The sequence below is a fragment of the Solea solea genome, chromosome 2 (genome assembly GCF_958295425.1).
Source record: "Solea solea chromosome 2, fSolSol10.1, whole genome shotgun sequence".
In the NCBI taxonomy this organism is placed as follows: Eukaryota; Metazoa; Chordata; class Actinopteri; order Pleuronectiformes; family Soleidae; genus Solea; species Solea solea.
The window spans coordinates 22961518-22989075 of NC_081135.1; the positions used below are offsets into that span (position 1 = coordinate 22961518).

Here is a 27558-nt window from a genome sequence, read left to right on the forward strand (position 1 = left end):
GATTGCCTTGTTTAGCCTTTGGCAAACCATGTATTTTCAATATCAAGACGATCACATTCGTGCCAAACTCCAGTCCAGATGAAAACAAAACAAACATCCCATGACGTGAAAATTAGTTTATTGAAGCTGTATGTACCAAGAAATGTTTCTCCATTTTAGAAGATGTGGAAAACATAATTTTCTTACAGTCCAACAAGTTGGTGGAGTCAATGCTTTAGAAGAAGAAAAGAAAAAAACACTCTTCATTCAGCCTCACATTCATACATGAGGAAGGTGTCCTCCCGACTCACAAAAGTCCTTGTCATAGGCTCATCTCACCATCTAATGGACCAGCGAGGTGTGTGTTTTAACACAGATCTTCATGGTACCATCTCGGTGACACTCAGAGTCAGGGACAGCAGAAGCAGCATTCACTTTGTCCCTAATTGATTTAGTTCTTGCTTTCCTTTCAGTAAAAACCTGCTTAGCTATTCTACTTAGTAGAAAAATCCTGATAGTATAAAATAAGCAATGATATTTAAGTAAAAAACCGAAGATATGCAGTAAGTAGGCACATGTATAAAACATCTTTATACATTTAAAACCTTGTCGCCCATTGAAGCTTAAAAGACAAATATAGTGCTTTTATCTGAACTGTACAATAACGGTTCCTGCAGAGGAGGTGTACAAGGAAACGTGCACGTCATGCTAGCAAAAATATAAAAATGCATAAAAAGCCGTATACATTTCATTTTATATGTGTGCATTATCCGCGACAACTATATCATAGCTTCTAGCTTTATTTTTTAGTGGTAAAATTGTCTCATACCCAAATTTTGTGACATTGATTTGATTAAAGTGGTTTAAGTTTTTTCAACATCTGGGAGAAAACGATGATGAGAAAAGAAACAGTAGCTACATTAACAACATAACTCACTACTGGCACCTCAGTCAGCCTTGTTGGCGTTGACATCATGTGACATGAAGCGCACATGACACTATCTGTGTATATATATGTAAAAAAAGGTCCTTTGAGTTCTGTGTGGTGATAAAAGTCATGCTAGTACAAACACACTAGCTCAGCAGACCGAGTCAGTACTAACTGGTAGTTTCCCACTGCGTCGAATCTCCTTCTCTTTTTTCTCTCTCTGTTTCTCCAGCTTCTCCTGAGCCTTGCGCATGTCCTTCAGCTTTTTCTTGATAGTCGAGCGGTCGCTTTGACTCGACACACCAAGTGCCTGAAGGAAGAAGTGAACAGATTTAGGATCGATCATGACGAGAGCAAATTTGTCTAAATGTAATGTTTCTGACAATATTACTGCAATTCCTGCAACACCTAATATTATTTTAATCTGTAAACCACACATTTCCAAGAGATAAATGGATCAAAAACAACATTATTTTAAATAAAAACACATAAATCTCAAATGTGTTGTGTGATCCCATAACATAGAGATGGGAATCTCACCAAGTCTCACAAATGAATGATGCTTTACACCCCCCTCCATTATCTGATTTATCTGTGTTTAAGGTCTCTGTGCAGCACTTTGGCTGCATTTACACTGCATGGTGCCCCACACTGACCCAAACTGTGACATTTTACTCCATGTGGCACAAATCAAATAGATAATTGAAGTTTCATAATAACACCACTTACACTTCTGTTTCGGCCTACTAACAATTTCAGGTCAGTTGCCAAAAACCCTACCCTGTGGGTTGCCTCCTTAAGTGTTAACCGGTGTAAAGGTAGATTTCAAAATACTTTTCAAAGACAATATAAGCAGGTCCTCAAAAATAATCTGATCCAAAAAAATAGCAGAATAGGACATAAAAACCTAGAGTCTAAACGCAGCCTTTTGACTCTACCTTTATGTATGAGAACTGCTTTATAAATAAAACTGCCCTGTCATGCTTTGCTTCTTCTTGTCCTTAATGCCTTTTCCCAGCTGGGGCTGCACAAATGTAAAACATGAATTGGGAACTGTAGGATTTTCTCTGGTTTTTTTATGACATCTGGCCACAAGGTGGCAGTCAAAGTCTGACCAGGACGAACTACAGTCTGATAAAACAAGGCCTCTTGTATAGTGAAAAATGGAAATTATACCTTCACTGTTTTTCATCCAATGAATGAGAAAGAAAAGTGCATGTGCATGTGTTCTTTACTTTACCTTCAATTTGTCACTATCCAAATGCAGGAGCTGCAGGCCGTCCACTCCCTTAGCAGTGAATTCAGGTGTGTACTGGTCCATATTCATGCCCATCAACCAGTGACACACCTGCTGGTTGGTCCATTCAGACACAGGCCGATTCTGCCACTGATACTCTTTCCCTGTAGACACTGGTTCATCATCCAAAGTCTACAGTGGACACAGAAAACACAGATGAATTAGAAACATAACGACACCATTGCTCAGGGGGGTTGAGTGGGTGAAACCACCGTGTGGACTTTGAGAATATCATGATTTGCTGTCATATGCTGCTGTGCTGTAAAGGTTTGAAGAGTAAAAACAATATTATGATAACAGAGATAAGAGTTGATACTTATAAATTACTGCAAACAGTCATTCTGACACAATGAATTGTGCGCGACCGACAGTCAGTCAGTGTTGTTGCAGTTACACAACAGTAGGCTTATCCTAGACAGTGATCATGTTTTCCACTTGATTCATAAATGTCATTTAAAATGAATTCATCAGTGAATTATTAATGGAGAAACTGCTGAAAAAAAACAATTGAAGTTTAACAGAAGAGAGGTGGATGGCAAATAAAAAGGTGAAGCCACCAGCAGCATGTATTCAACAAAACAAAGCTGACGTGTAGTGCAAGTTCAACTGGCTGATGAGCAAAACTGTGTGCAGTGTACAACATCACCAAGACAACGCTGAGAAGACAAGCGGGCAATGAGAAAAATATCTGCATTCCCAGATGCATGGCAGTATGTGTCCATGCGTTTTACTCTACAACACCTACAGAACAAACTATAATATGAATAGCAGACATGACGAAACACCACTGAGCAGGCAGCAGAGCAGTCAACATTGTTCTATGGTCTGCCCGAAGCACTAGTTGTTCTAACAAAGGCAAAAGTACAGACTTCTCATCACAGCTGATTTAGGAAAAACAAAAACAAAAGAAGTGTAACACAAACAAAGTAACTCTACAACATTCACACACATGCTACTGTGTTATTCCCTCTCCTGTCGTGATCTAATCGCAGCCATTAAAAAGTGGGAGGCTCAAAGAGCATGCTTGAGTATGTCCCCTTTCAGCTGCATCAAGGCGTCCCGCATGGCTTTTGTGACGGTACAACATGGAGAGCACTCACCTCGCTGGAAGAGAAGATTAAAGTGTGTGAGCGCCCAGACAGATTGGGTTCAGCAACTAACCCAGAGAGGTCTGAACTGGGACTGGCAGCGTTAGAATCATCTATGACTGAAAAACTCTGGAACAAGTGGAAACAAGGAACGCATTTACTCAAGCAACACATGACCAAACAACAAAACTTCGACGAGAGGAAAACAAGTACAATGCCACAGGTGTGACGGGGTGTCAGAGTAGTGCTGTTCAATACAAAGTGGATGTATTGAGATGGTTGATTCTAAGTGATCGCAGTGGTCAGTAATCCAGGTTACTGATTCAGAGCGATGAGTGACTTTGATCTTCAACATGTGGGTAGACAGAGAAGATCAAGGATCTTCTATGCAACACTATATTCAAGGTAAGAACAGTTTAAACCAATCCACCACCAACTACATCAACAGCAACTACACTACTAGAACAACTAAGAACAAAATAATTATATTTTGTGGGTTAAATGAGAAAGAAGGGCTGTTGCACCAGCTACAGGAAAAGACAATTTAATTGATGTATTCTGGGAGTTAAATTTCAAAATAAAAGTTAGATCCAATATTTGAGTCAGTGTTGACTTCACATTAAATCTTGTTAACTTTTGATTTGCTGGTGCAACAAGTCCCACAAACTATTTCAGTGTTATTCTTTTCTTCTAATGCAAAATGGGTTTTTTTCTGAATGCAAAGGAACAGGAGGATTAGACAACATTAGTTTCTTGTAGAAAACCCACTACAAAAGAAACGAAACGTGAATTATTCCCGAGATAAGATGCGGTGAGAGATTACAAATCGCAGAGCTGCATTTGTTAGTACTGCTCTAACAGGTCATCTAAAAATCAAAGGTAAATACAAAAGTTGTATACTGTACCAAATCTAATGAGCGACTGAATAAAGAGGACCAGGAGAGATTTGTCTGTTTAAAGGAGACATGGTTCATTCAGACAAAATGTCCAGGAAGAGAAGATCTGAAAATAGCTGCCACAGCAAAAAAAACCTTCTCTCTATAATAACTCCGCTCATATCTTGAACTCATTAAACAGAATCATGGGAACATCAGCCTAACCACAGCCTGTATGACAGTAAGCCAGCCATTTCACTGGGTGTGTTTCATGTGTCATTTTTTCTTTTTTTTTTTAAAGTCATTGAAAAGCCACCAATTGCTTTCCCACTGGCTCTCTCTGATGGCCTACATATGGCTCCAGTTTTGTGCAGCTTCTGCAGGCTGTAGCTCGTTTGGAGAACAGCGAGTGATGGCACATGATTGCTAACAGCCTTCTGATATGCGTCTTTTAGTTTTACACGTTCTCTGATGCCAGAACTATACTGTGATGATGGAGGATCGAAAATAGCCGTTTTGCAGCAGTCCAAGTCAGTAGCAGTGACCCCAATGCTTTTTCCTACTTCTCTCTAACGTGGTACGTAAAACCACATACATATCTTAAAGCTGTGCTGGATACAAGTTCTCTCTATAACCTGGATTTACCTCGATATGACAAAAAGAGAAAGTCACATACCTTGGGCTTGCGATCATGGCTGTGCTCACTGCTGGTCTCATTAGCAGTGTACGGCAGGCTGCTGCTAGAAGAGGAGGGTTCCCTGTCCCTCTCCTTGTCTCCAAACCAGGTGAATGGCATACAGGTAGGAATGGTGGTCATTGATTCTGCAGGAGAGACGTTCCCTCCGGACTCCTCCAATAACTCCGCTGAGCCCCTGGGAGTAACAGGGAAAAAGAAGACACTATTGTAGACATAGACGTTTAATAAAGTCTATGTATATGTTGTATTACAAAATGAATCAGTAAGTGATAATTATCAGATATAGGAGGAAAACCTGTATCAAGCTTTGGGTCCTAATGACATGGCTCTCAGAGAGCTAGTATCTACACGTCTGGCTTAAATTTAAACTAGGGCTGTCAAAGTTAAAACGTTAAACCCTGCGATTAATACAGCCGAGATTAACGCGATAAAATTATTTATTGCAGTAAACGCAAGTTTGTTTACTTCTGGTGTGCGCTGACCTCTGACATGAAAGCTGGGAATTATCTGCGCAAAACAGTCACTCGCCTGCAGTCAGTCAGATAGGAGAGACTGAGATAGTAGCTGAAGATGGAGATAGATGAGGGATTGTTGGGCGGAAGGTTTCATTTTAAGTAGCTGAGCGACGGAACCATTGATAAAACAAAAGTTTCCTGGGTGTCACGGCACAATTTATTGACAATGACTGGAATTTGCAATCCTTTGCCTTGACTGTCAAAAAAACAAACAGATGTGCAACTAATTGCTGAGACCTGCGCAGAGGAATTCCTCCACATCGCCAATAAGTGGAAAGTAAGTGGCAAACTAACCACTCACCCGTAATATGCTGGCAGCTGCCCGGCAACTCATATTTGGACACTCTCCCTGCGTGCCTGTGTTTCCTCTTTTCCTCCCTCTCTCTTTCTTTTTCTCCCCCTCTCTCTCTCTCTCTCTCTGGTGGATTTTTTGTTGTGGTGTTAACACATGTTGTTGCATACAGGATTGCAGTCATCCATTCTGAGCCTTTATTTTAAGATGACCTGGTTGGCACTTGATAGGCCCGAGTCTATTTGAAATCACATAGTTCTATGTGTAGCTCTGTGTTTAAAAAGAAAGATACAATTAAACAATGGTGTCTCAAAATGCTAGTCATTAGAAGAAAAGCAAACTTTTAATCGCTATTAATCAAGATTAACAAAATTCAAAATGCGAAATTAATTTGTTAAATTTTTGTAATCTATTGACAGCTATAGTTTAAAATATGCAATGCTGGGAAACTGCTGAGGAGGGAGAGACTAGAGAAGCACAGACTCGTCCTCATGATGGAGTACAAGGTGAGCGGTAAAGTTGTAATGCAGGCTTGCAGGTGACATTTCAAGCAAGATATATGTGATGTGATAAATGCACAAAAATGTTGATTTTAATATCATGGGGACTTAAAGTAACATGAATCTAGGAAACTGGTCCCCTGTAATATTCATAAACACAAAATAACAAATACTGAAACAATTGCCATTTTTGTTTTTGTTGAGTTGAGTTTATTAGTGTACAGGAGCCTTTTTGTTTTCCACTGAGGAACTTATACTGTTTCCATTTATCATACAGTATAGTAACACATGAATCTCCCATCTATAAAAAGCAAAGCCATAAACAAGCCAAAAAAAAACAGACCTGAGTCAATTCTTATTATTTTATATAAACATTACTTAATGTAAGTTATACAGTACCTGCTGTCCAAAGATGCTCTCATCGCCTCTTTTTCATGTTTCTTTCCTTTCCCACCCGACTTCCGAAGGCCACTGTTTTGATCATCAGTAACGTTTGTGCAGTCAGTACACAATGGTGGGAACAATGTGAAAACAAAATAATTGGTTTCTGTGGAGACCTACCCGAAGTCTGGAAACCGTCTTTTTGCTTTTCCTGCTGGTGAAGGTTCATTTAACTCATCTGGAATAAAACCACAATAATCAGTATCAGTAGCAATGTAAACAAACGCCTTGTTAATGCAGACTGTGTGTTTGAGTTTCTAGTACCTTTTGTCTCTTTGCCCTTTCCTTTGGACTCTCTCTTCTTGACGTTGCGCATGAATCCAGAGGGGGAATGTGGTGAGGAAACATCTTTTGGAGGAGACATAGAAGGACTTCCACTGCTTTCAATGCTGTCGCCCTGTGATGGTGACAGAGACGGGCTGCTGTATAGCTCCACCTTACTTCCGGATCCATCTCTGGCTTCGCTTGGCTTATCTCTCTGTTCATTCGCAGGATAGCACACGGTCACTGGGAGGGACAGGCTCTCCTGGATAGAACTCCTCCTCCTTCTGGGTGGTTCCCGTTCCTCCTGCTCGTCCTCTTCTTCAGTTTCCTGTGCAGACAAAGATAATTATTTCAAAAGACAATGCAAGGAAGAGGGTATAAAAGCTAAATATAATTATAACATTTAAGTTGATGACATGTTCCCTTCTTCTACAAACAGGAAGTGTCTAGTTCTGAGAGTGAACATGCCATGAAGGGAGTTCGGGTTTTATGTTGCATTTGGTGTCCGACTGTTTTAACTCATAAGCCCCTACAGTATAATACATTGATTTTAACCCTTCGTCACCGACAGGATTTGGCATGCATACTTCTCATTACCGTAACTCCTAGACCGTTTGTGATATCTAGAAAATTCAAAAACTATGGACTGGCGATTTGTCCAGGGTGCCCTATCAGCTGAGATTGGCACAGAACCCCCCACGACCCTCATGTGGAGGATAAAGCGGCAGAAGACGGCTGGATGGATACCGGAAAGCAGAGAAATAGAGCTTTGTGCCCATTTACTTGTCATTACGGTAGCCCTCAGGACTTCCACGGTGAACGTCCAGTCACAGACACAATTCAAGATAATAATAATTCATAAGAGGGTTTATAGCTCTGGAAGCACTGTCATTGTATTAGGCAATTTTCTGACTGACCTGAGAGTGACTTGAAGCCCCTGCAAAGTTCTCCTTCAGTTTGGTCCGTGATGGAGGCTGACGCTTGGCTTTCTGAGCCAGCAAGCCTTTAGCTCTGAGAGCACTGGTGTCCAAGCGTTCAGTTTCAGGGACCAACTCCCCCCAGTTTTGTTCTACAACAGAGAAAAAAATGCATACCAAATAACTCACAAACACTGTAACACTGTGTTAATTATTTACCATGGTTCATATGAGTTTATGATGTGTATTTGTGAATGGTTGGTAGATCACACACATGTGATATGATTGTGTGCACTTCGTTATAACTCATTCAGATAAGTCTTAGTACCTAGCAGTGAGTCAACAGACTGTGTGTAGGTGAACGAGCCTTGGCTGCTGAGTCTTTCCTCTGCAGCAGAGTCCTGACCACTCTGATGCTCTGCACCCAAGGTTCCTCTGGACTCCAGCACGGCTATCTGTGCACAGACAAACACCGTACAACATTATTGTCTCAAGAAGTATTGTCATGGTGTTTAAGCACTGTTCTTCTGAGCCAGGCTCTTACCCTGTTCTTTAAAGTCTCCAGCTGCTCCTTGTACCACTTGTCTTTTTCATCTAAATTCTTCTTCAGCTCCTCCTCTTTCTTCACAAAGTCTATCTCTCTGGGGAGGAAACAAGCAAAAGCAGTTTCCCATCAGCTCTTTTATGTGATTATCCTCAGACCACTTTTCCTTACTAAATCACAAGATATAAAATCTAAGTTTAGCCTTGGTTGTAGTATAAATAGACACATGCTGTATATCAGCACCGCATCAAGACAATGAAAAAAATATATATATTTCATTCATTTCAAATTATTCCAGTGCTGAAACATGCTGCCACTGCTTGTCCTGCTACTAGCAATGACCTGTTTGTTGGAAAATCTGTTCAGACACTCTGAAAAGATAATAACAGACATTGTTTTTCAAAACCTCAATTCTACAATGCTTTGAAGAACAAGGTGAAAGATTCATCTACACCTCATCTCTTTAAAAAAAAGTATTATTCAATATTAACTCTAGTCAAGCTTGTATTAGTCTATATTAAACTAGAATGAAGTTTTGAGTAACTCACTTCTGCTGGTAATCCTTGAGTAGTTTCTTGGCCTTGTTGTACTTCTTGTCCAGGATCTCATACTGAGACTGAGTCTCAGTTAATTGCTCATTCACATTCTTACACAGAGCCTGGGCTTCCAGCCAGTAACTCTCCAGCTTCAGGATTTTGTCAGTGCTATCCTCAATCTTTTGCTCCAGTGCAGACTCCCTGGCTTCAAACAAAGATCTGTCCTCCTCCGATGCCCTGAGCTGTACAAAGGGGACACATTAACAGCGGTAACAAATTAAATTTATATAACAGATGGCCAGAAACAGCCCAGGATTTCTTGTACATTGACCAATTTGTGGCGTGCCGCCACAGAATCAACAGTGACTACCACAAATTGACAGACTGCTGATTTGTCTGCCCCTCCTCTCCACACACAAGTGCATGTAGCAAATATCAAACGATAATGAGAAGTAGCAGCACAGAGAAGACAGGTGGCGAAATCTGGAGTTCACCTACGGTTGGCAACAGTGGTGTAGTCTACGATACGCAGGTATACACTGTATACCCAGTACAAAATGGCCAGGATTTCTGTATAACCACATCTTGATAGCACTCCTCTCTATAAACAAAGGCATATCACTATCTCTCTCCCTGTTAATGATCTAACCAGCAAAGCACTGTCACCCATTTAGTGTGTGTGCCGCAGGTGCGCCAGTGGGAAACACTGCAACCTGTTGCTATGTATTGTATTAAACAGTGATTATTAGAACTAGTTTGTCAGTTTATTGAAAGTTTAACAGTTTTCTTCAAACCTTTATTAAAGGCACTGTTTTTTGCACTATCAATAGTGACTTAGGACACTGTGAAACATACAAACATACAAATCCTAATGCGAGAAATGTTTTAAAAATACAGTATTTATCCATGTCTTTCTATCTTGTTTTAATATTATTATTATTGCTTGTATGTTGAATATCGTAGAAAAAAACATTTCATTTCCATCATACCTTTTCCTTAAGTTTATTTATTTCAGCTGTGGCAATGCTTTGTTTCAGCTGCATCTATGGGGGGGAAAAAGGAACATTTATTTTGTTAGTGAATCTTTGTGGTATCAATACTGAAACTATTATTAAGATCTGCCAATTTTGAAAAACTGATATTTATGGTGAGAGTGATACCTCCTTCAACTTGAGGCCAATCTGAGAGCTGTCCATGTTTGCTGGCATAAACAAAGCCTCTGAATCAGGCAGGTCAAACACCTCTACATTTCGCCCTGGGGAGAAATTGGAGCCCAAAATCCTTTCATCCTCTCCATCCTGGTCCTCATAGCGCTCCTCCTGAAATGTGACGTCACACATGGCATCATGTATTGCAAACATCAACACACCCTTCATGCCCCAGGAACACACTCAGTATGCGTCAACAACACTCCCAGTGGCACTGTTTGCCATGGTCTGGAGAGAATATTTTAAAACAGAACATCCGAACCAAAAACCAGTGAGCTGGATCACAGTGTGGGGCACTGGAGGAATTTGAAACACATGTGAACAGCATTCTCAGTGTTTCACAAGACTATAAACACATAACATATACATACTTCTGCATAACCACATAACCAGTAATACAATGTCCACTGTACAATGTAAGTTAATATTTTCTTTGTCTCTGTTTGCTTCAGTCAATCCTAGATACACAGTCAAACCAAATGTGTACAGTTACTCATTTTGTGGACAGAAGAAACGGGGTGAATGCAGAGGTAAACAGTAGCACTTTGTGTCTTCGAATGAAAGAGGTTTTTTCAGAGCTAATCAGCATAAATAAGTTGAATATTCTTCACTGACCAAGTAGATCACCTGATCTCAATCAGGCTGAGCATTATTTTTCTTGCTGGAGAAGTGAGTGAAGGCATAAAGACCACACAACCAAGAATAGAAAGTGGCAAAATTTGGCCAGTAGGTGTTAAAATGACAAAATCCACTTGGCAATTCTTTTGGATATGAATGTAAACTTATAGCAGAAATGTGGCCCTTGAATGTAGTGTCCATAATTCCATCTAAAATTAAATGTACAGGAGCACAGAGCCTGAAAGTTACTGCCAAAATACGTGTGGGCTGTATTCACTGCTCAATCTTTTCATCTTCCACAAGATGGTGGCTTGTGGCTATTTGAACTTCAAAAAGTAAACATTTCACAACTTGGACAGACAGGGAGCAGTACCAATAAACCTTTTTCATCACAGCAGAATGGTGACACATGGCTTACTCACAGCCAGCTTCTCATATACTGACTACTGACTGAGCCAGGTGGGATTGCACTGGGTGTGGTTTAAGGGCTACTGCAGGATAATTGTAAGTAGTGTTCATGTCAACATCCAGGGAGTAAGAAAATTACGTCTGACTAAATCATTAGGACTGACCTAAGAACCAGACAACTATGTATGCATCACAATTATCGTCAAAGCTTAGGCTTTTAATGCTCATATAACAAGCTCTGGAATCCTACAATTACCATGATGAAGTGAACACTTACAAGACATAAACATAAGAGTCTATTCCTTGTTCCTATGTTCTCCAGCCATTTCTTAACCCTAACCCTAACAGGAATACTACATTCACCTGAGCAGAACCGGTCCAGTTAACTCACCTCCTCTGTGGAATGCTCATAGGGATCATCCAAGTGTTGCTGCTCCTGCTGATTCTTCTCCTGCTCAAGTGTCTCACTTATGAGGCGCGCAACCTCGCTCTGTGTCCCCGGCTTCTCTCGTCCAATCATGAACCTGTTTTTTTGTGTAATCAAATATTTCACATATTAACTACGTAGCTTCATAGGTCATGTAGCCTCTTTCATGTACCCGTCATAAATCATTAATGCCAAAAAACTTCAAGACATTCATGTCCCTGGGCTTGGAGCTGACCTCACTGTGCCTTTGGTGTTCTTCAGGACTGTTGCAGCAAATAGTTGGGTAACACCCACTAGACTGATACCATCCACCTCCACTATCTGGTCATTCACCTGTATGCTAAAAAGACAGAAGATAATGATTAAACAGAACCTCTCTGCATTTCCTCCAAATTCAGCACAGTAGTGATGATATAAAAATACAATAGCCGAGACAATACAGAATTACATTGCAGAGTGTGTATGCCATATTTTGTGGTTGTATACTGTACACAACATTACATTAGTAATGTGAGGTTGTGCAAAAGGCAGCTTTGACTCACCGTCCATCTTTCTCAGCTGCTCCTTGCTCTGTAATGGTTTTCACAAAAATGCCAAGCTTCTCCAGACCCTGGTCAGCTCCCACTCCCATTCCTATGATACTGATACCAAGCCCATTGTCTCCTGAAAGCAGAGAAATTATGATGATGCTAAAAGGTTGGTTGGAAAAATCTGCATACAGGCCACAAAATTCACATAACAAAAAATCACTGGCTGACAAACTTTAACAATAATAATAACACAAACAAAACCAAGTCTCTCACCTTTCTCAATCTCCACAGGGAACACATCCATTTTCTCCACTCTCTTCTCCAGCTCATACTCTGCAGAAGCTGCGACTGGGTCCACATCATCATTTCGTCGATCATACTCCTCATTGGAGAAGGTACTGAAGACCTGAATTGGTTGGAAAATCAAGTTTGTAATTTCAATAACTGTCATAAATGTCCTTAGCAAAGAGTTAGGCTTCAGACAGATGAATGCTAGTAAGTATTAGCTGTAATCTTGCAGATACGCACATTATTTTGACTTTTTTCGCAGAGAATATGAACAAGGACAAATTCCTCATTCATTCGGCAGTTTTATGGTGAGGGAGAATTACATTCCTACTTTGGACTGTTGCTTAGGAAATTGAGGTACAAGTGCAAAACTGAAGCACACTTTAACAGCTGCTGAAGGAGAGCAGATTATAAAACTGATTTATTTGTATTTATCTAGCTATAGAGCCAAGTAAATGAAAGCAAACTTTGGAATTATCTGGTTTTGTGTTAAAGTGTGAGGGTAGTTTTGAAAAATCACAGTGTGCTTAAGACAATAACACACTTTTGTCTTTACGAAATGCATCCCCTTAAAATACACATAGCTGGTGGAAAAAATAATAATAATTTGATTAAATAACCGCTCTAAACCTCATTTGACAACAGTGACCTCAAACAAAAAAAAGGCACATAAGACGGGTACGTGTGATTTGCGATATCAATGATTTCCTTTCCAATCCAAGTAAAATTCAGGCTGGTATCGATGATACCATGTCTTTGGAAAAAAACCAAATAAAACGTAATGTGTTTGAAATTATAACTTCATCATGAATACAAGGCATCAGACTACTCTTTCTTGTATATAAGATATATGATAGAATTCTCATACAATAAAGTTGCATAATTGACAGCATCTGAACAGGTACTTTATCTTAAAAATGCTTGCCTGAAAATTTTAACACAAACATTCCACATTAACTTTTATTTGTTTAGTAGCATGCTATTTGGTTTCCCCTGAAAATCTCTCTCGCCCTAGCAGCATCTGTCCCTCTCCTCTCCTCCTCTTTGAATTGCCTCATCATAACCTTGTAGTATTCAGTGGTATGATTGATTCTGAGGGGTTTGAGGTGTTGCCACAGTGCTTCCCACACACATCACATACTGCGTTGTTGCTATTTGTAGAACTGAAAAAGCTCCACACATGACTGTGTTTGTGTTCAGCCAGCATTAATGTGGTCAACTAGGCTGAGCTGAGCGCTGCAGCCACCAGCCGGCTGCATTTAGTAGTTTGCATATGACTATGACAGGTGAATAAAGAAGTAGTTCCTACCAACTGTGTTCCTGTTGATGATAAACTACACATTTACCCCAAACTACTAAAATGTCGATATGTTAATGAAAATTGATCCTACAACATAAATGTTTGGGATCAGAAGTATCTATATTTCAGCATCGATCCATATACCACTAACAGTTAAATGGAATCCAGGTTTGCAAACTCCTCACTGAACTTTAACTTTTGTTTTAAGTCAATAACATTGGACTTCAAATACCTTTTCCAAACTGCAATGTGAATGTGATGTATTCAGTACCGACAAGAAAAATACAATCTGTGCATTATTAGGCTTTTGAAACAAACATAAATTGTCAGTGACATTTAAGCAGAAGATGAATTCCAACTACACCTAAAGGTATAGTATTTAGACTTTTATCACAGTTTTAAGAATCTGTGAACTTTGCAAGCAGGCCACACAAAGCACTGGAAATGTCCTGGAGACTCTTCTCTGTTTGAAATTATAAAGCATACACAGCACATTAGCAGCGTGGAAAGTAGGGCACAGCTGGGGAGAAGTGAGCAGTGGATGCAGCAAGGATCAATGTTTAGAGTAGACAAGTGATGTCAGTCCAGGAAAAATAAATGAAATCAGAAGCAATGCAAAGAAAAAACATGACTCACTTATTGAATCACTCATTCTCCTTGAATACCACAGTTAGTATCATGTAGAAATGGTTTCGTAATCCACTGAAAACCACTCTAGGGGTCAAGCTAAAGTGAGCACTTGCCAATTTAACATATAATGGATTGGCAATGACCATCTGTTATGACACAGTTACTACTACAAAGTCTAGTATGCAGTCCATTACATTTTAAAGTAACTGACATTTTCATACATTTACTCACAACTAATCTGATTTTCATGATTTATCCCACCAACAAAACTGCAGTAAACAGTGACAATTTTAAAAAATGGCCTACGATGATTCTGGGTCTGACTGACAATACAAAGGTCACTGATAAAGAGGTCTGAGTAAAGCAAAAATGCAGTAGTACCTGACATGATCAACAAGAAATTTAAGAGTTACAGTATCCCAGATGATTTGTTGATAGAAATGAAAACCAAATTAGCATCCATCAGGGGCTAATGCCTGATTATAGGTCAAAACATAAACCCCTACCTATTCATTATTAGTGTTAATCTAGGTTGACTCATAACAGGATGTTGGCAACAATGTCAAAAGGTGTAGCTGAGTCGATAATTTGGCTCAACTGTGCAGATGAGAGGGGAATAATAATCTGACTGAATAACAGACTTCCTGAATAGACGGAGCAAAAGAGAAAAGTTGGCTGTAAGAGTTCAAACAAGGGGAAAAAGGAGAACATGAGCAATAGGAAAATATGAGCTGCAGGCAAAATAAGAGAAGGAATGGGGTAAGCTTTTTATGGAGCTTCATACTATTAAATGCCTTTAATGTTTTAAATAATTGTCTACATGGGAATTAAGTAAAAATGTTTGCTTTGGGCCTTCCAACAGTAATAAACACAGAGTTGAACTTCGGTCAATAATTTTGGTTTGTGGACAAAACAAGACATTTGAGAACATCATCCTTTCCATGTCTGACAAACACCGATCAACATTTTTTAAGGTTTTCTGATATTTTATGCACCAAACGATTAATTAAAATAATCGACAGATTAATCGATTATGAAAATAATCGTTAGCTGCAGCTCTAAGTGAATATGCCTGATGGATCTCTACTTGCTTTCTGAATCTTGATTTGACAAAAATCTGTATTCATCTGAACCTCTAATGGGGCAACTGTCTTCTTTATTTACTAAATTTCTCTGCTTCAAACCTCATTTGAATCCATCTCATCACATCGTATCATTGAATCTTCAGAATCAAGGGAGAGGAATATTTCCTGATCAAAAAGCAGTAAAACTATAGAATTATTGGAGACATTTGGTGTGAGGATATATGATGTAATCGCATGAGCATTTACATTCTGGGCAACAAGGTCTGAGGTCTAGATCCTGAAGCATGTCAAGACATGAGGAATTAACCACAAACAACCTCCTCCCTCTGTCTTCGTGTCTCTACACCATGTAGCCTTTGGATGATGCCCAAAACATTGTAGATAGTAAGTTTCCAGAATAACTCACTAAACTCTCCATTCAATTTGTCAAATTAAATTACAACTTCTACGACATTGTACCATTTTTCACACACTCGCGTCCAAGTGGAAACATGCTGTTATCTGGGAGTGAAGACATACATGTATTAGTATTAAATAATATGTATCTCATGCCACCTTTAAATTAAATAAATAAATAAATAAATAAATAAATAAACAAAATAATGTAAGTGGGCAAAGAAGTAGACTATGCACACTGCTGCAGTTCTGTAAGTGGGCAAAGAAGCAGACTATGTACACTGCTGCAGTTCTGTAAGTGGGCAAAGAAGCAGACTATGTACACTGCTGCAGTTCTGTAAGTGGGCAAAGAAGCAGACTATGTACACTGCTGCAATTCTGTAAGTGGGCAAAGAAGCAGACTATGTACACTGCTGCAATTCTGTAAGTGGGCAAAAAAGCAGACTATGTACACTGCTGCAGTTCTGTGGTACAGGCAGGAATGATATTCATGAGGTATTGTGTGTCCATCAAACCAAGTTCTTCACCATCCTCCTCCTCCCTTTTATACCCTTTATGAAGAAGCTTATTGCTGTAGGTTTGTAGTCAATGATACACACACTGTATAAAAGGCTCTCCTCTGGTAGTTGCATAAAGGCAAGGCAAGATTATAACTTTGAAATACCCCAGAATCTTCTCTAGATATTATTGTTCTGCTTGCCATTTTAAACCCATTCTGCATATTTCTGAAAAACAAGCTTGAAACATTTCTATTAATAGGACTGAAAAAGCATATCAACTTCTGAAAAGTTAAAACTGATTCACACAATGGGAGCGGGTGGCACTTCATTAAGGATGAAAGATGTTTTTCAGTTCAGAAGTAATTAGGGGTGGAAAATATAGGCTAACAGAACATAGGGAGCACTGCTGCATCCTGAGCATTAGCAGTGCTGTGCCTCCCACTCAATACTAATATCTGACTGACATTGCCCTGGAAAGAATGTTCTGTTCTTTGCTAAAAACCTTATCACTCAACCACTGTCTTCTTCACAAGAAAGACAGAAATCAATTATTTTATTAGCCTCTCCCTAAGAAAGCCCGTCTCCAGCGATCACCCTTAACACCAACTTTCCTTTGTTAATCAATAAAGACAGAGTCCAACGATTGGCTAAAACCGAAAACACACAACTGTTGATTTAATCAGGCTGTCTGACAATAACAAGGATAAGACAAGCAAAGAACTAACAATTTATCTTTGAGTTTATACAGAACAAAGTATTCAATGTATTTCAGTGCCAGTTTTTGCCCTTAAATTACAAGTGTGGTCAGTGGGGTTGCGTTGTGGGTCAGGCGACTTGTGCCATACTTCAACTGTCTCCCAAAGTTCTAGCTCTCCGCAGCATGTGTGGGCTTTGCATTCATCTTCAACTACTGCAGTGCTCTGTCCTATGTGTGCTCACATGTTCACATGCCCACACCCAATTTGAAGCCCTTTCCATATTTCCCTCACTCTCCTCCCAACTACAGAATACCAATGTGGGAAATGAGTCAGCAGCTGCGAGGAAAAGCAAACCAGAGAAATCTCTTGCCAGTGCAAAATGAGGGCTGACCGCTGGATTTGGGAGCTCGTAATATAAGCGGGCCTTCAGAAAGACAACAAATCAAAACATGCTGCTTGAGTGAGCTGAGGAGGAGTGGGGAAGGGGTGCTGGCAAAGATCATAGAGTAATTAGGAAAGAAGGCATGGGGCCCAGTTTTTCGATCCCATGTAAGTACACCAGGGGGAAAAAACAAAATACTGTATATATCTGGTACTTCCTGTAAGTATACCCCAGAGTTTTCCACACCTCCTAGCTGCCAACCTAACAGCTGACTGTGCAGAATGTCCAGTCGGCTACTTCAAAATGTTAATTTTTGATTGTAAAAATATAGGTTTATGGACAAGGTGCAATTTGGTATACACATTACAACCATAATTAAGCTTCTAAACAATGATTACAAATAAGTGCATGTCTGTATCAGCCTCATCGTCACATGTAGAGCAGAGAGTCATTTTCAGAGTAAATTATACTAATTAATAAATAGCACTGATTGCTGGGGACATCCTTATTAGACAGGCCATGTCAAAAAAACAAGGGAAAAAGCAACTGTGCGGTCAATATTAAAAGTCCAATAAGTGTGGTTATGTTCACATACATCACACAGACATTTATGGGCTGAATACATGATGGAATTAATCATCTTTAATTAAATTGTGCTGATTACTGCAGAGCCAAGTCTAAGATGCACTGCAAACACATGCTCAAACAGACAATAATGTCACGGCAACAGATCTCTGTCATATGGCGAAAGCGTGGCTGTGGCTCAACCTCACTCATTTTACAGCTTTTTTTATTTTTACTTTTGTTTTTTTCTGTTGAGCAGTTATGCAACAAATCATGTGCCTCAAATCATGCTTTAAAAACAGAATGTAGTATATGAAGACGTGACTGACTTTTTTCCACATAACACATTTCACCCATGTTTATGTTACTGTCACGAAGTCAACTTCTTCTGCCAAATGTTCATTCTTAAATCATACCACCTAATAGTGCAGGGTGTGTGGAGTTAAAGCAACAGAGGAAATAAAGAGAGGAATTTTGCCACCCAAACTCAAATCAACAGACCCTGGCAGAAGAAAAAAGTTTCCATTTAATTATTTTCGATTGGTTTTAACTACATGTTACATTAATGTAAGAGCTGATGTAACGTACAGGGAAATGTGTAATTTTGGCAGTTTCAGGGTCCGAATAATTTGCTATATTAATATATTTGTTGAAAAACACTGTTAGAATGTACAGAGGTTGAAATGGGAGTGTCAAATGGCAAAGAAAATTGCTGGGGTGGGGGATTAAATGTACGGTATTGATGCTGTTGAGTTCACACTGACTGACAGTAACTAACTCAATCAATATATATGTCTCCTGCCTTGAAGTGTTAATTTATATAACAGCAGGCATTTTGAGGAGAGCAGAGTGACAAAATGGAATCCAATTTCAAAAGTAGTGCAAACACAAACAGGTTGAACAGGTTTATTTATGAATGGCCTATAAAAGCTTCTTCTTTCCTGCAATTGGCTGTTATTATATTTGACACACATTTACTTTAATCTTTCAGTGAAAACAGACAGTCTGTGCTAAAGTGTTGGTTTGTAATCACATAATGAAACCATTTAATGCAATCAGAAGCAACCAAAGACTCATCATCCCAGGCAAAGTAGTTAATGAACAGCATTGAGCGGACAGCATTAGTATTCCAGTCCATCATGTCAGATAGTCACCCACCAGCCCAGGTGGCTCAAGGGAACATGGATTCTACAAGAAGAGGGGCCTCTCTGCTGCTGGCTGGAAGAGGGTGGAGTCTTGCCAGAAACATTCCTTTGGCCAGCAGATGACACATTTCAGATAGGAAATGGAAAGCCTAACACTATGGGATGGGCTGGCCACAGATGCCTGAGTATGCCTCTTTTTGCATTTCACTAATCATATGAAATACAGACGCTGAGAATAAATGTCCAGCTTATACAAATAATAAGAAACCATGTGGGTTGGCCGAGTGAGCTTTGAGGACTTCTGTAGACATAACACAAGACACACATGACTCTCTTATCAGGTTCCATATGAATGTGTGCCCATTAGCTACCTGATGTGGTGAAATGTGTACACAAACTAAACAAAAGCATTGCTCAGGCACAGGGGAATGCAAATTGACAAAAGGATAGTGGACAGTTGTCTAATTGTCTTCTCTGCAAACATGCCGTATTTTTTCCATTTACAAAGGACTGAAAAATTCTTCACCACAATCTGTGTTTTCGAGGAGGGACACAGTGTTTACTTGACATACAACTGCTGGTGGCACTTTCAGTGACTCTGAGGGGGTGGGGCAAAACAACAGGCAACAGGTGCAGACCATGGTTTTGGACATTTTCTTTTCTGTCACAATTGACCTTTTCTACTCCTCTTGACAGACATTCTCCTGCAACATGAGACACAAAACCAACCAAGCTAAATGCACAACAGATCTCATGAAACCACACTAAAAACTAAGTCTTTGTCCCTGAGCAGATCATGCACCTACAGCTGTGATTGTTAATCATTCATAAGAAATGGCTTTTGCCACACTCCACAGTATAACTGAGTTGCAGCTGATGCAAATGCTGATGCAAATGCATTGCTAAACAAGAAATTCAGTTGAGAAACATCTTTGTATAAAGACAGGCTTAGACAAGCAAATCTTATGTTATAGGTCAACTTTTACAGTTCCAGAGCACAAGTCTTCCCAACTAGGCAGTCAGACGTTCAATATTTATGCTGCTCATACAGCCAGAAAGTATATAGCAAACTTATAAACTGACCCACCAGTAACGGGACTGCACTATTTTATTGTCCTACTTAAGTGACTGTGTGAATATGTACAGAGAGGATATTCTAGTAAATAAAAATAACACTACTGTACAATATGCAGCTCTGATTTATATATTTTGCATCACTGTATGTTTCAGCAGCATTTGTAAACATGTGCAGTACTCCTGACTGCCAACACAAAGGCATTTTCATTCAAGTTTCTCTTTCTACCATTGCAAGGGTGATACATGCTGAAAGTGGACATCTCCCTTTTTCATAAAGAGGACCTTTCATCCACACAGCACACCTCCACTGTCAGGAAGACTCGTGTTACAGAGAGAGCGAATCCTGTTGTGAGCAAGAAACACAAAGCCCTTCTTCTCTCAAGAGTTAGTTACAACTCAAGTGTGCAATGTGGACAGTGACCCTGTGCAAATGGGAGGTGTCGGTGACTTAGACCACAGGTAGAAATGTCAGCTGATGGACATCTGAGTGATTTAACTAGCCAACAGACATAACAGGTGCTCACAGCCACAAGGTTTCACTCATAGTAGTATATAAATACGCTACTGATTTGACATATCTCTCTGATTTCTTTCAACTCTTCTTTACACCAGGTAAAAGGGTTAGTTGATGTTTTATAACCGCCACCAGGGAGGTTTTCATCTGTGTGGGTTTGTGTATGTGTATGCAGAATCAAACACTCTACCAACCAGTGGATGAAAATGTAAACATTTCAGGTGCCCGTATATAAAACGCAGGTGACAAATTGTTGGCAGAGGTACACGCTCTCCAAGTGCTCTTGTTAAAGCTGTAAAATTAGCCTGATCATTTTTTTTTTTTTCAATCTTCTCACATCACAAACATGCATTGCACATACTGCAAATACTAAACACACTACTTGCCATCAGTATGTGCTAAAAAAAAAGAAAAGAAAAGAAAAGACCAAATACACCTTGCATTGTTCACCAGCCTCAGCTCAATCACTGTGACAAAAAACATCAAAGCGCTGATTTAATACAGTGAGACTGAAGGAAGCAAGAAAACCCTCATGTTTAATAATAGGAACTATCAACTGAGGGGATTTACAATGAGTGAACCTATTTCTTTTAACATTAAGTCTCATCTTTAATACTACAGACTGTGAGCTGCTTCAGACAACAGACACATTATAGCATCATTTTTGTGAACTATGAAACTGTGTTTAACTGTGATAAAACTCCACTTTGGACTGAGGAAGTGCACAGTTGTTTGTGTCCCCTTCACTCCAGGTCAGCTTCTGGTCCCCTCTCCCAGGACCCCCTGCCAGGATGACAGGGATGAGGAGGGGGATCCACACCCAGAGATAACAGCACATTTCTACGGCCTGGATAAACACTAAACTGCTCACAATCTGTCTGGACTACAGTGCACTGGAGTGATTTGTTTCCCCCGACTTAGCAAAAGTTTGATGAGATATGGTGATGGTGGAATATCCACGGCAGATGATTTAACTCCACCACACCTTTAAAATCCCCACTGGCAATGTTTACAGCACATGATGTGTAGCAATATCAAAAGAGCTTACACAACCTTTAAATAATAAAATACAACAATGCAAGCATTAAAAGACAAATCGCTTGATGCATCTATCCACACTTGACAGTTCTGGGATAGTAGAATAAGTCATTATATAAAATGGGGATGACTGCTGCACACAGTCAAGACAAGACTCACTGGCTTAAATTCTAATTCCAAATATTGTAATGTCATTATTTTGTCACTAACAAATGTATGACATTCATAAAAGGATATTACAACTTTAAATGAATTTTAACTTCAGCTCTTTTATTCTAAACTCATAAACTTTCCCCTTATTTTAATCACTTCTGTTATCAATCAGACCACAGAGGAAAAAAGTAATGTCAAGCACGTTCATGAGATTTTTAAAACCAAACTTCTCAACTATGCTGACTGAAAGCATGTCCTTGGCTATGTGATAAGCCACTGCCTCAGTAATGTCTTTGTAACATTTAGATTTTTTATCATACAGTACTGTTGCAGAGTACCTCAACAGGGCGGTCTGCGTATCTCCACATATAGCAGCAGATGATGTTGATGGCTGTGCCATACAACATGTGTAATCCAGAGGGTGTGAGCGACGAAGATGGTACAATAAGTTTGTTGATTATAAGTTATAAGATCTTGGTGGGTACGGTCATCTGGCGTAATTTGTAGGCGACATTGTGCCTGTGGTCAAACTTAAAGTAACCAAAAATATTTTTTTCTTTCTTTTACGAACGATCTCCTCGCTTTCAGCACTCATTCTTGCCTCTTCTCACTTGATGTTTACATGCTGTTGTTGTGAGTGAGACACGGGGAAGAGGACGGCGCAACCAAACATGACTGTTCAGCTGTTTGACTGCCACTCCAGAGACTTTGACCACTCTACAGGTTGCAAACATAGCGAGGGACTGAGTTTGTTCACGCAACCAAAAATGCTTAGTCAATTTTTCTAGCACTTTTTTGGTTTGTTTTTTTTACTAACGAAGTTGAGTGACTTTATCGAACGCCCTATCAAACGTTTTTTCTATTGATATTGCGGAAGTGTCTATCGCGATACATATTGCTATCATATTATCACCCAGCCCTAAATAAAACCCCTTAATTAAATGTGTGTCAGAGACAAATACCCTATGACAGGAACCACTATGACTGGGTAAAAACTGTACAGTCTAATGTTTCACATGTCTCTGTCTTACTCCTCTCCTCATTCAGCAGTGGCCCCAATATCACATGCTTTTATGCATGTTTCCAAAAATACCACAAACAAATGTTACCACCAACACATCCTTGCCTCACTAAGATTAAACAAAGTCGAGAGACTTTCTGATTCCGATTTAATGCATGTCTCATGATATAGTGTAGTAGCTGTGACATCAATACCCTCACCAAAAAAAAAAACACACAGCAGCAATTAATCAGTCTGCAAGAAAACACCTAGTTCACACATCATTGCTGAGTCAGTGAGACAGTGGTTTGTAATTATAGTTCAGTACAAGGTGGTGTTTTCTGTGCTTTGAGTGAGCACATTTGTTCAGGTGTAAACAATACAACACAAAATACTCACCACAATTGGTTCAGTCGAGAAATTGATTTTCCTCTTTAAGGGAGGCTCCTCCTCATCTGAAAGACCGGGGGCTTCGTAGTAGTCATCATACTCTATATACATTTGATCTGCCTCCTCCTCTTCATTTTCGTCCTCTTCTCTAAGGACCTGGTCTACATCCCTGTCATCCACAAAGGCTGCATTCTCAATGCCATACACCACTGGAGAGGCTCGATCCTGTCCTTTCTCTTGCTCCTCCAGTTCACTCTCCTCCTCTGGTACTTCTTCATCTTCCTCAGGATGATCCTCACCATCTTGACTCAAAACTACACCATCATGACTGTCCTCTTCTTCCTCGAGGAGTCTTCCTTCACCAATTGTCTCTGCTAACTTAAGTGTCTCTTTAGCCACATCTCTTAATGTGACCTGATGAGAAGCATTACAGTTTTGTACTTCTGGTGCAAAGGTTCTTTTCAGCTCTGTTGGTAAGTCTGCAAGATTTTGCAACTTCTCTTCCTCAAACACATTATCTTCAACATTCTCATCCTCGCTCTCTGAAGATTCATTCTGAACTACTACTAATTCTGCCCGTACCATGCCCACTCCCCTGGAGTCCAATGATGAGTCCTGGCTGGGTGGCTTCTCCCTGGTGGAAATATGTACCATGCGGTCATTACTCTTGGGTTTTTCAGAGGACAGGGCCCTGTCTGTGTTCTGTAAGCCACTAGCTGAAGGAGGAGGCTGCTTCACATCCCTTGGGGGTGGACTATGTGGCTTACCATCATCCCCGCCAACAGATGCCCTGCTAAATCCATCACTGGATGACGAGGAACGCTTGTAGCCAGGGCTAATTGGAGTTATATGTTCTGGTGAAAGGGGTTTGTGAGTGGCATCAGTTGATGGAGAAACAGACTTGTTAGGTACATTAGTAACTGGGATTGTTGGTTTGGGCCCACTATTAGACCCAGAGGTTGACTGTTTGTTAATGACACTTGCCATTTGGAATGTATTTTTGTTAGTGGTACTAGTAACAAGTAAAGAGTTAGTGGCTTCTTTGACAGAAGACGTAGGTTTATGCAAGCTGTTTCTTGTTGGAGAGGTAGGCGGTAAATGTTCAGTGCCAGAGTGGTGTTTAGCAGACACCATCACCCCTTTTGTAGCAGCTGGACTGTTATCTTCTGAGTCATTCTCCGCCATGTAATTCTCTAACCTCTTGGACATTGGTCCTGCATTCAGTGATGATCTGGACACATGCTTTTTCTCACCATCCACCTTCTCATCTGGTCGACAATTAACTGCTGATGTGGTAGTTTGCTCTACTTTGATGGCGGCCTCAGAGGATCCTGATACTCTCCGTGTGCTTTTCCCCTCATCAGAAGTACTTCCGAAGGACAAACGATTCACTACCCTGTTTGGTGACTGCTTTTCTGTAGTAGGCTGTTCTTTGATGCCCCTTTCAAATAGTTTTCTGGTCACAGAAAACTTTTCTGCCAACGTCACTTTGTCAATTTCAGCATCCTCCCCCTTGGGTGTTTTATCCAAAGTGTGAGCTTCAGGGCTTGTGGCAGTATTGACTCTGTGAGTGCTGACTGGAAGTTGCTGCTTCGGTGGAGACACATGAGGCACATTAGGCACATCAGACTTTACATTCACTTTTGCTTCTTGACACTCTTGTTGCTGTCCATCCATCTGCAGGAATATGTTCTTTATCTTGTTCACTCTGGTCCCAAACGGCCTCCCCCTCGAGTCTTCCCGAGTGTCACTGGAGCCATTGGTGTATGATTTGGCATCACCCTCGGATTTTGGCCCATCAAAGGTGCATTTGATGGCATGGAAGTCAGACTTGTATGCATTTCTGTGAGGAGACGCACTCCGCAGGGTCCTCTCGCCTACTTTGCTTTCCGCTTTGATCATTTTTGTTTGTTTATGACTGCAGCCAGTATTTGAAAAGCCAAGTTTTAGTTGTTGTTTTTTTTTGGGGGGGGGGGGCTGCAGCTGTTTATTGGTGAATTTCTTTAGCCTCCTCCTTACACAAGCGGTGCCATGGTCAGGGGGTAGTCTCTCTGGAACCCTGTTGTTTCAACTACACAGTCACAGTGAAGTCATCTCCACGGATAAATGGGAGCAGTGAGATCTGGTAATTAAAAAAAAAAGACACCATTACCTCACTATTGGTAGTAAATAAAATAAGAGTAATGTTACATTTCATCATCATTAATTCCCTCAACATGCATCATAAGGTCATTTCGTTTTACCTCCATATAAAACTAGCTTATACAGTGGATAGTTAAGTATCTAGCAATGGTGGCAAGAAATTTGTAACTTCAATTTTATCGACCCTAGTAATGTACACAAACTTTTTTTAAGTTAAGATCTGTAAAAGAAATTGTGTAGAACATGATTTTTTGTTTAGGAAGTTATGCTGATTTTTGAAATGATTATTTGTAATGTTGTTGTTTATGTTTCAGACAATGTTCATAATTATAATAGACGCCATATTAGAGGGATCTTGACTTTAAGTCGGTTATCGTGTGTTGTAACGTTTATTGTTGTCATTTAACCTACATTTTACTAGGAAGTCTTCTTCACCCTTTAAGGACAACTGAAACACAGTGAAAACTGATTGTTTAATGATCAGACCTTTGAAATTCCACATAAAAAACTTGAAGTGAACCTAACTGTGGGTTAGAGGGTTAACGCTGGTTAGCGTGTACAGTCATTTGCATGCCTTTAGATAGTTATCTGACTTTTGGCCTTAGCTGAGCAACCATTAATCCTGAAAGTAACTTTAACTCACTGTGAACCTCCACTGCCCTTAGCCAACGTTGTGGAAATACTCTTAGTTTAGTAGCGCTACCTTTAAAAGAAAAGCTAGAAAAAGAGTTAAACTCTGCGGGACGACACTTGAACACCAACCGACTGCCTCGTCCGAACAATTCATTGTGTTTCAACTACGTGCCGTTGAAAAATTTTATCAATACTCCGACCCACGAAGGTAAACAACTTCGTCGGACTCTCACCTCCTACTTTGCTGCTTCATGTTAAACACCGACAGGCAGACAGTTGTTCCGCGTTGTCCCCGTCCCGCAGTATCAAACTCGCCACTTCTCGTCGCTCACCGCCATCATTCCCCGCTCCAGTGCCGCTTTCCTGCCTACTCCTTCTACTTCCAGACCTGTCGTGGGATGCGCGCGCACGCAGTCTGTCTGTTCGACGCGCGCGACCGAGAGAGAACAGAGGGAGTCGGGAGCGCGCGCACATTCCAGAGCTGTAACCCACCACTCCACACTGCACGCTCCTCTCTCTCTCTCTCTCTCTCTCTCTCTCTCTCTGTCCCTTCTCCTCTTTTTCTTTCTTTCTCCGCTGCCGAGACACAGGAGCTGTGCTAAGGCGTGGGAAAGAGCTTACTGTATATGAGGGACCTGTGCTTGGTTAAAAGTCTGCAACTACAGATTACAAAAACAACTCACCAGGGTTCATTCAGCAAGTACAGTAACCATGACTGTGGACGGTTTCCAGAATGCAAGGAAATTGGCCTCTAAACAACCCTGTGTTTAAAGCCTTTGCTCTTAAAATGTCACATTAAAAAGTAACAGCAACTAGGCCTCACTCAAAACATGACCTCATTTAGAAACGTTACACAATTTACTTCACAATTTCAGGTGATATTTCATTCAAAACTAAAGTTAAAAATGCAGTGTGTAAGAATGTGTGACATCTGACGGTAAGACTGCAGATCACACATTCCTTTTCCAAACACATCAGGAAAATATGATACCAGAAAATACCAGAAAGCATGTTGTTCTTCTTGCTTTGCATAATGAGCTTCTACTTTCAAAATGTGAAATTCTGGTTGGTTTGTCCATTGCAGCCTGCTGTTTAAACATGGCAACACAAGATGTAGCCTCAATGAAGCAAGACATAAAGTACATATAACATGCTTATTCTGGGTGATTATTTATAATTTAAAGTGATTATACACTTATACAAACATACTTATGGGCGGTGTGTTCAATTTCTGCCAAAATAACCCTCTTAAATGTTGCAAAATTGGACTGTTGACAAGTTACACAAACACAATTTCATATAACTGGTTGTTGTCAGCTTGTTTGTTACCAATTGAAGTGGTCAAGCATTTTCTTTTTTTCAGTGCAGTAATTGTGTCATCAGCTTAATAACCACAGTTTAGTACAAATCAAAATGCTTGTATATACAGTATCATAGGAAAGCCCAAGATCCTACAGTCTTATAGGTTCTCTGCATGTCAATGGATTTTAGTTATTAATTTAAAGGGCCTTTTTCCCACAAAACCTATTTTGACATATTACTTAAATGAAGGCACATGA

At 40.1% G+C, this 27558-nt stretch overlaps 1 protein-coding gene across 1 annotated transcript; it reads right to left on the minus strand.

Moving 5' to 3' along the window:
* Positions 1 to 101: 101 nt before the first annotated feature.
* Positions 102 to 26392, minus strand: ppp1r9ala (protein phosphatase 1 regulatory subunit 9A-like A). Its single transcript, XM_058621553.1, has 20 exons — positions 26233 to 26392; positions 23234 to 25346; positions 12338 to 12470; positions 12077 to 12197; positions 11770 to 11874; positions 11499 to 11631; positions 10034 to 10192; positions 9863 to 9916; positions 8886 to 9115; positions 8338 to 8434; positions 8122 to 8248; positions 7794 to 7945; positions 6877 to 7204; positions 6733 to 6790; positions 6571 to 6642; positions 4844 to 5039; positions 4198 to 4242; positions 3305 to 3421; positions 2148 to 2336; positions 102 to 1217 (listed from the first exon to the last, which is right to left on the minus strand). Exons 2-20 carry the CDS (start codon positions 25124 to 25126, stop codon positions 1059 to 1061), a joined length of 4368 nt encoding a protein of 1455 aa, XP_058477536.1. The 5' UTR covers positions 25127 to 25346; positions 26233 to 26392; the 3' UTR covers positions 102 to 1058.
* Positions 26393 to 27558: the final 1166 nt, after the last annotated feature.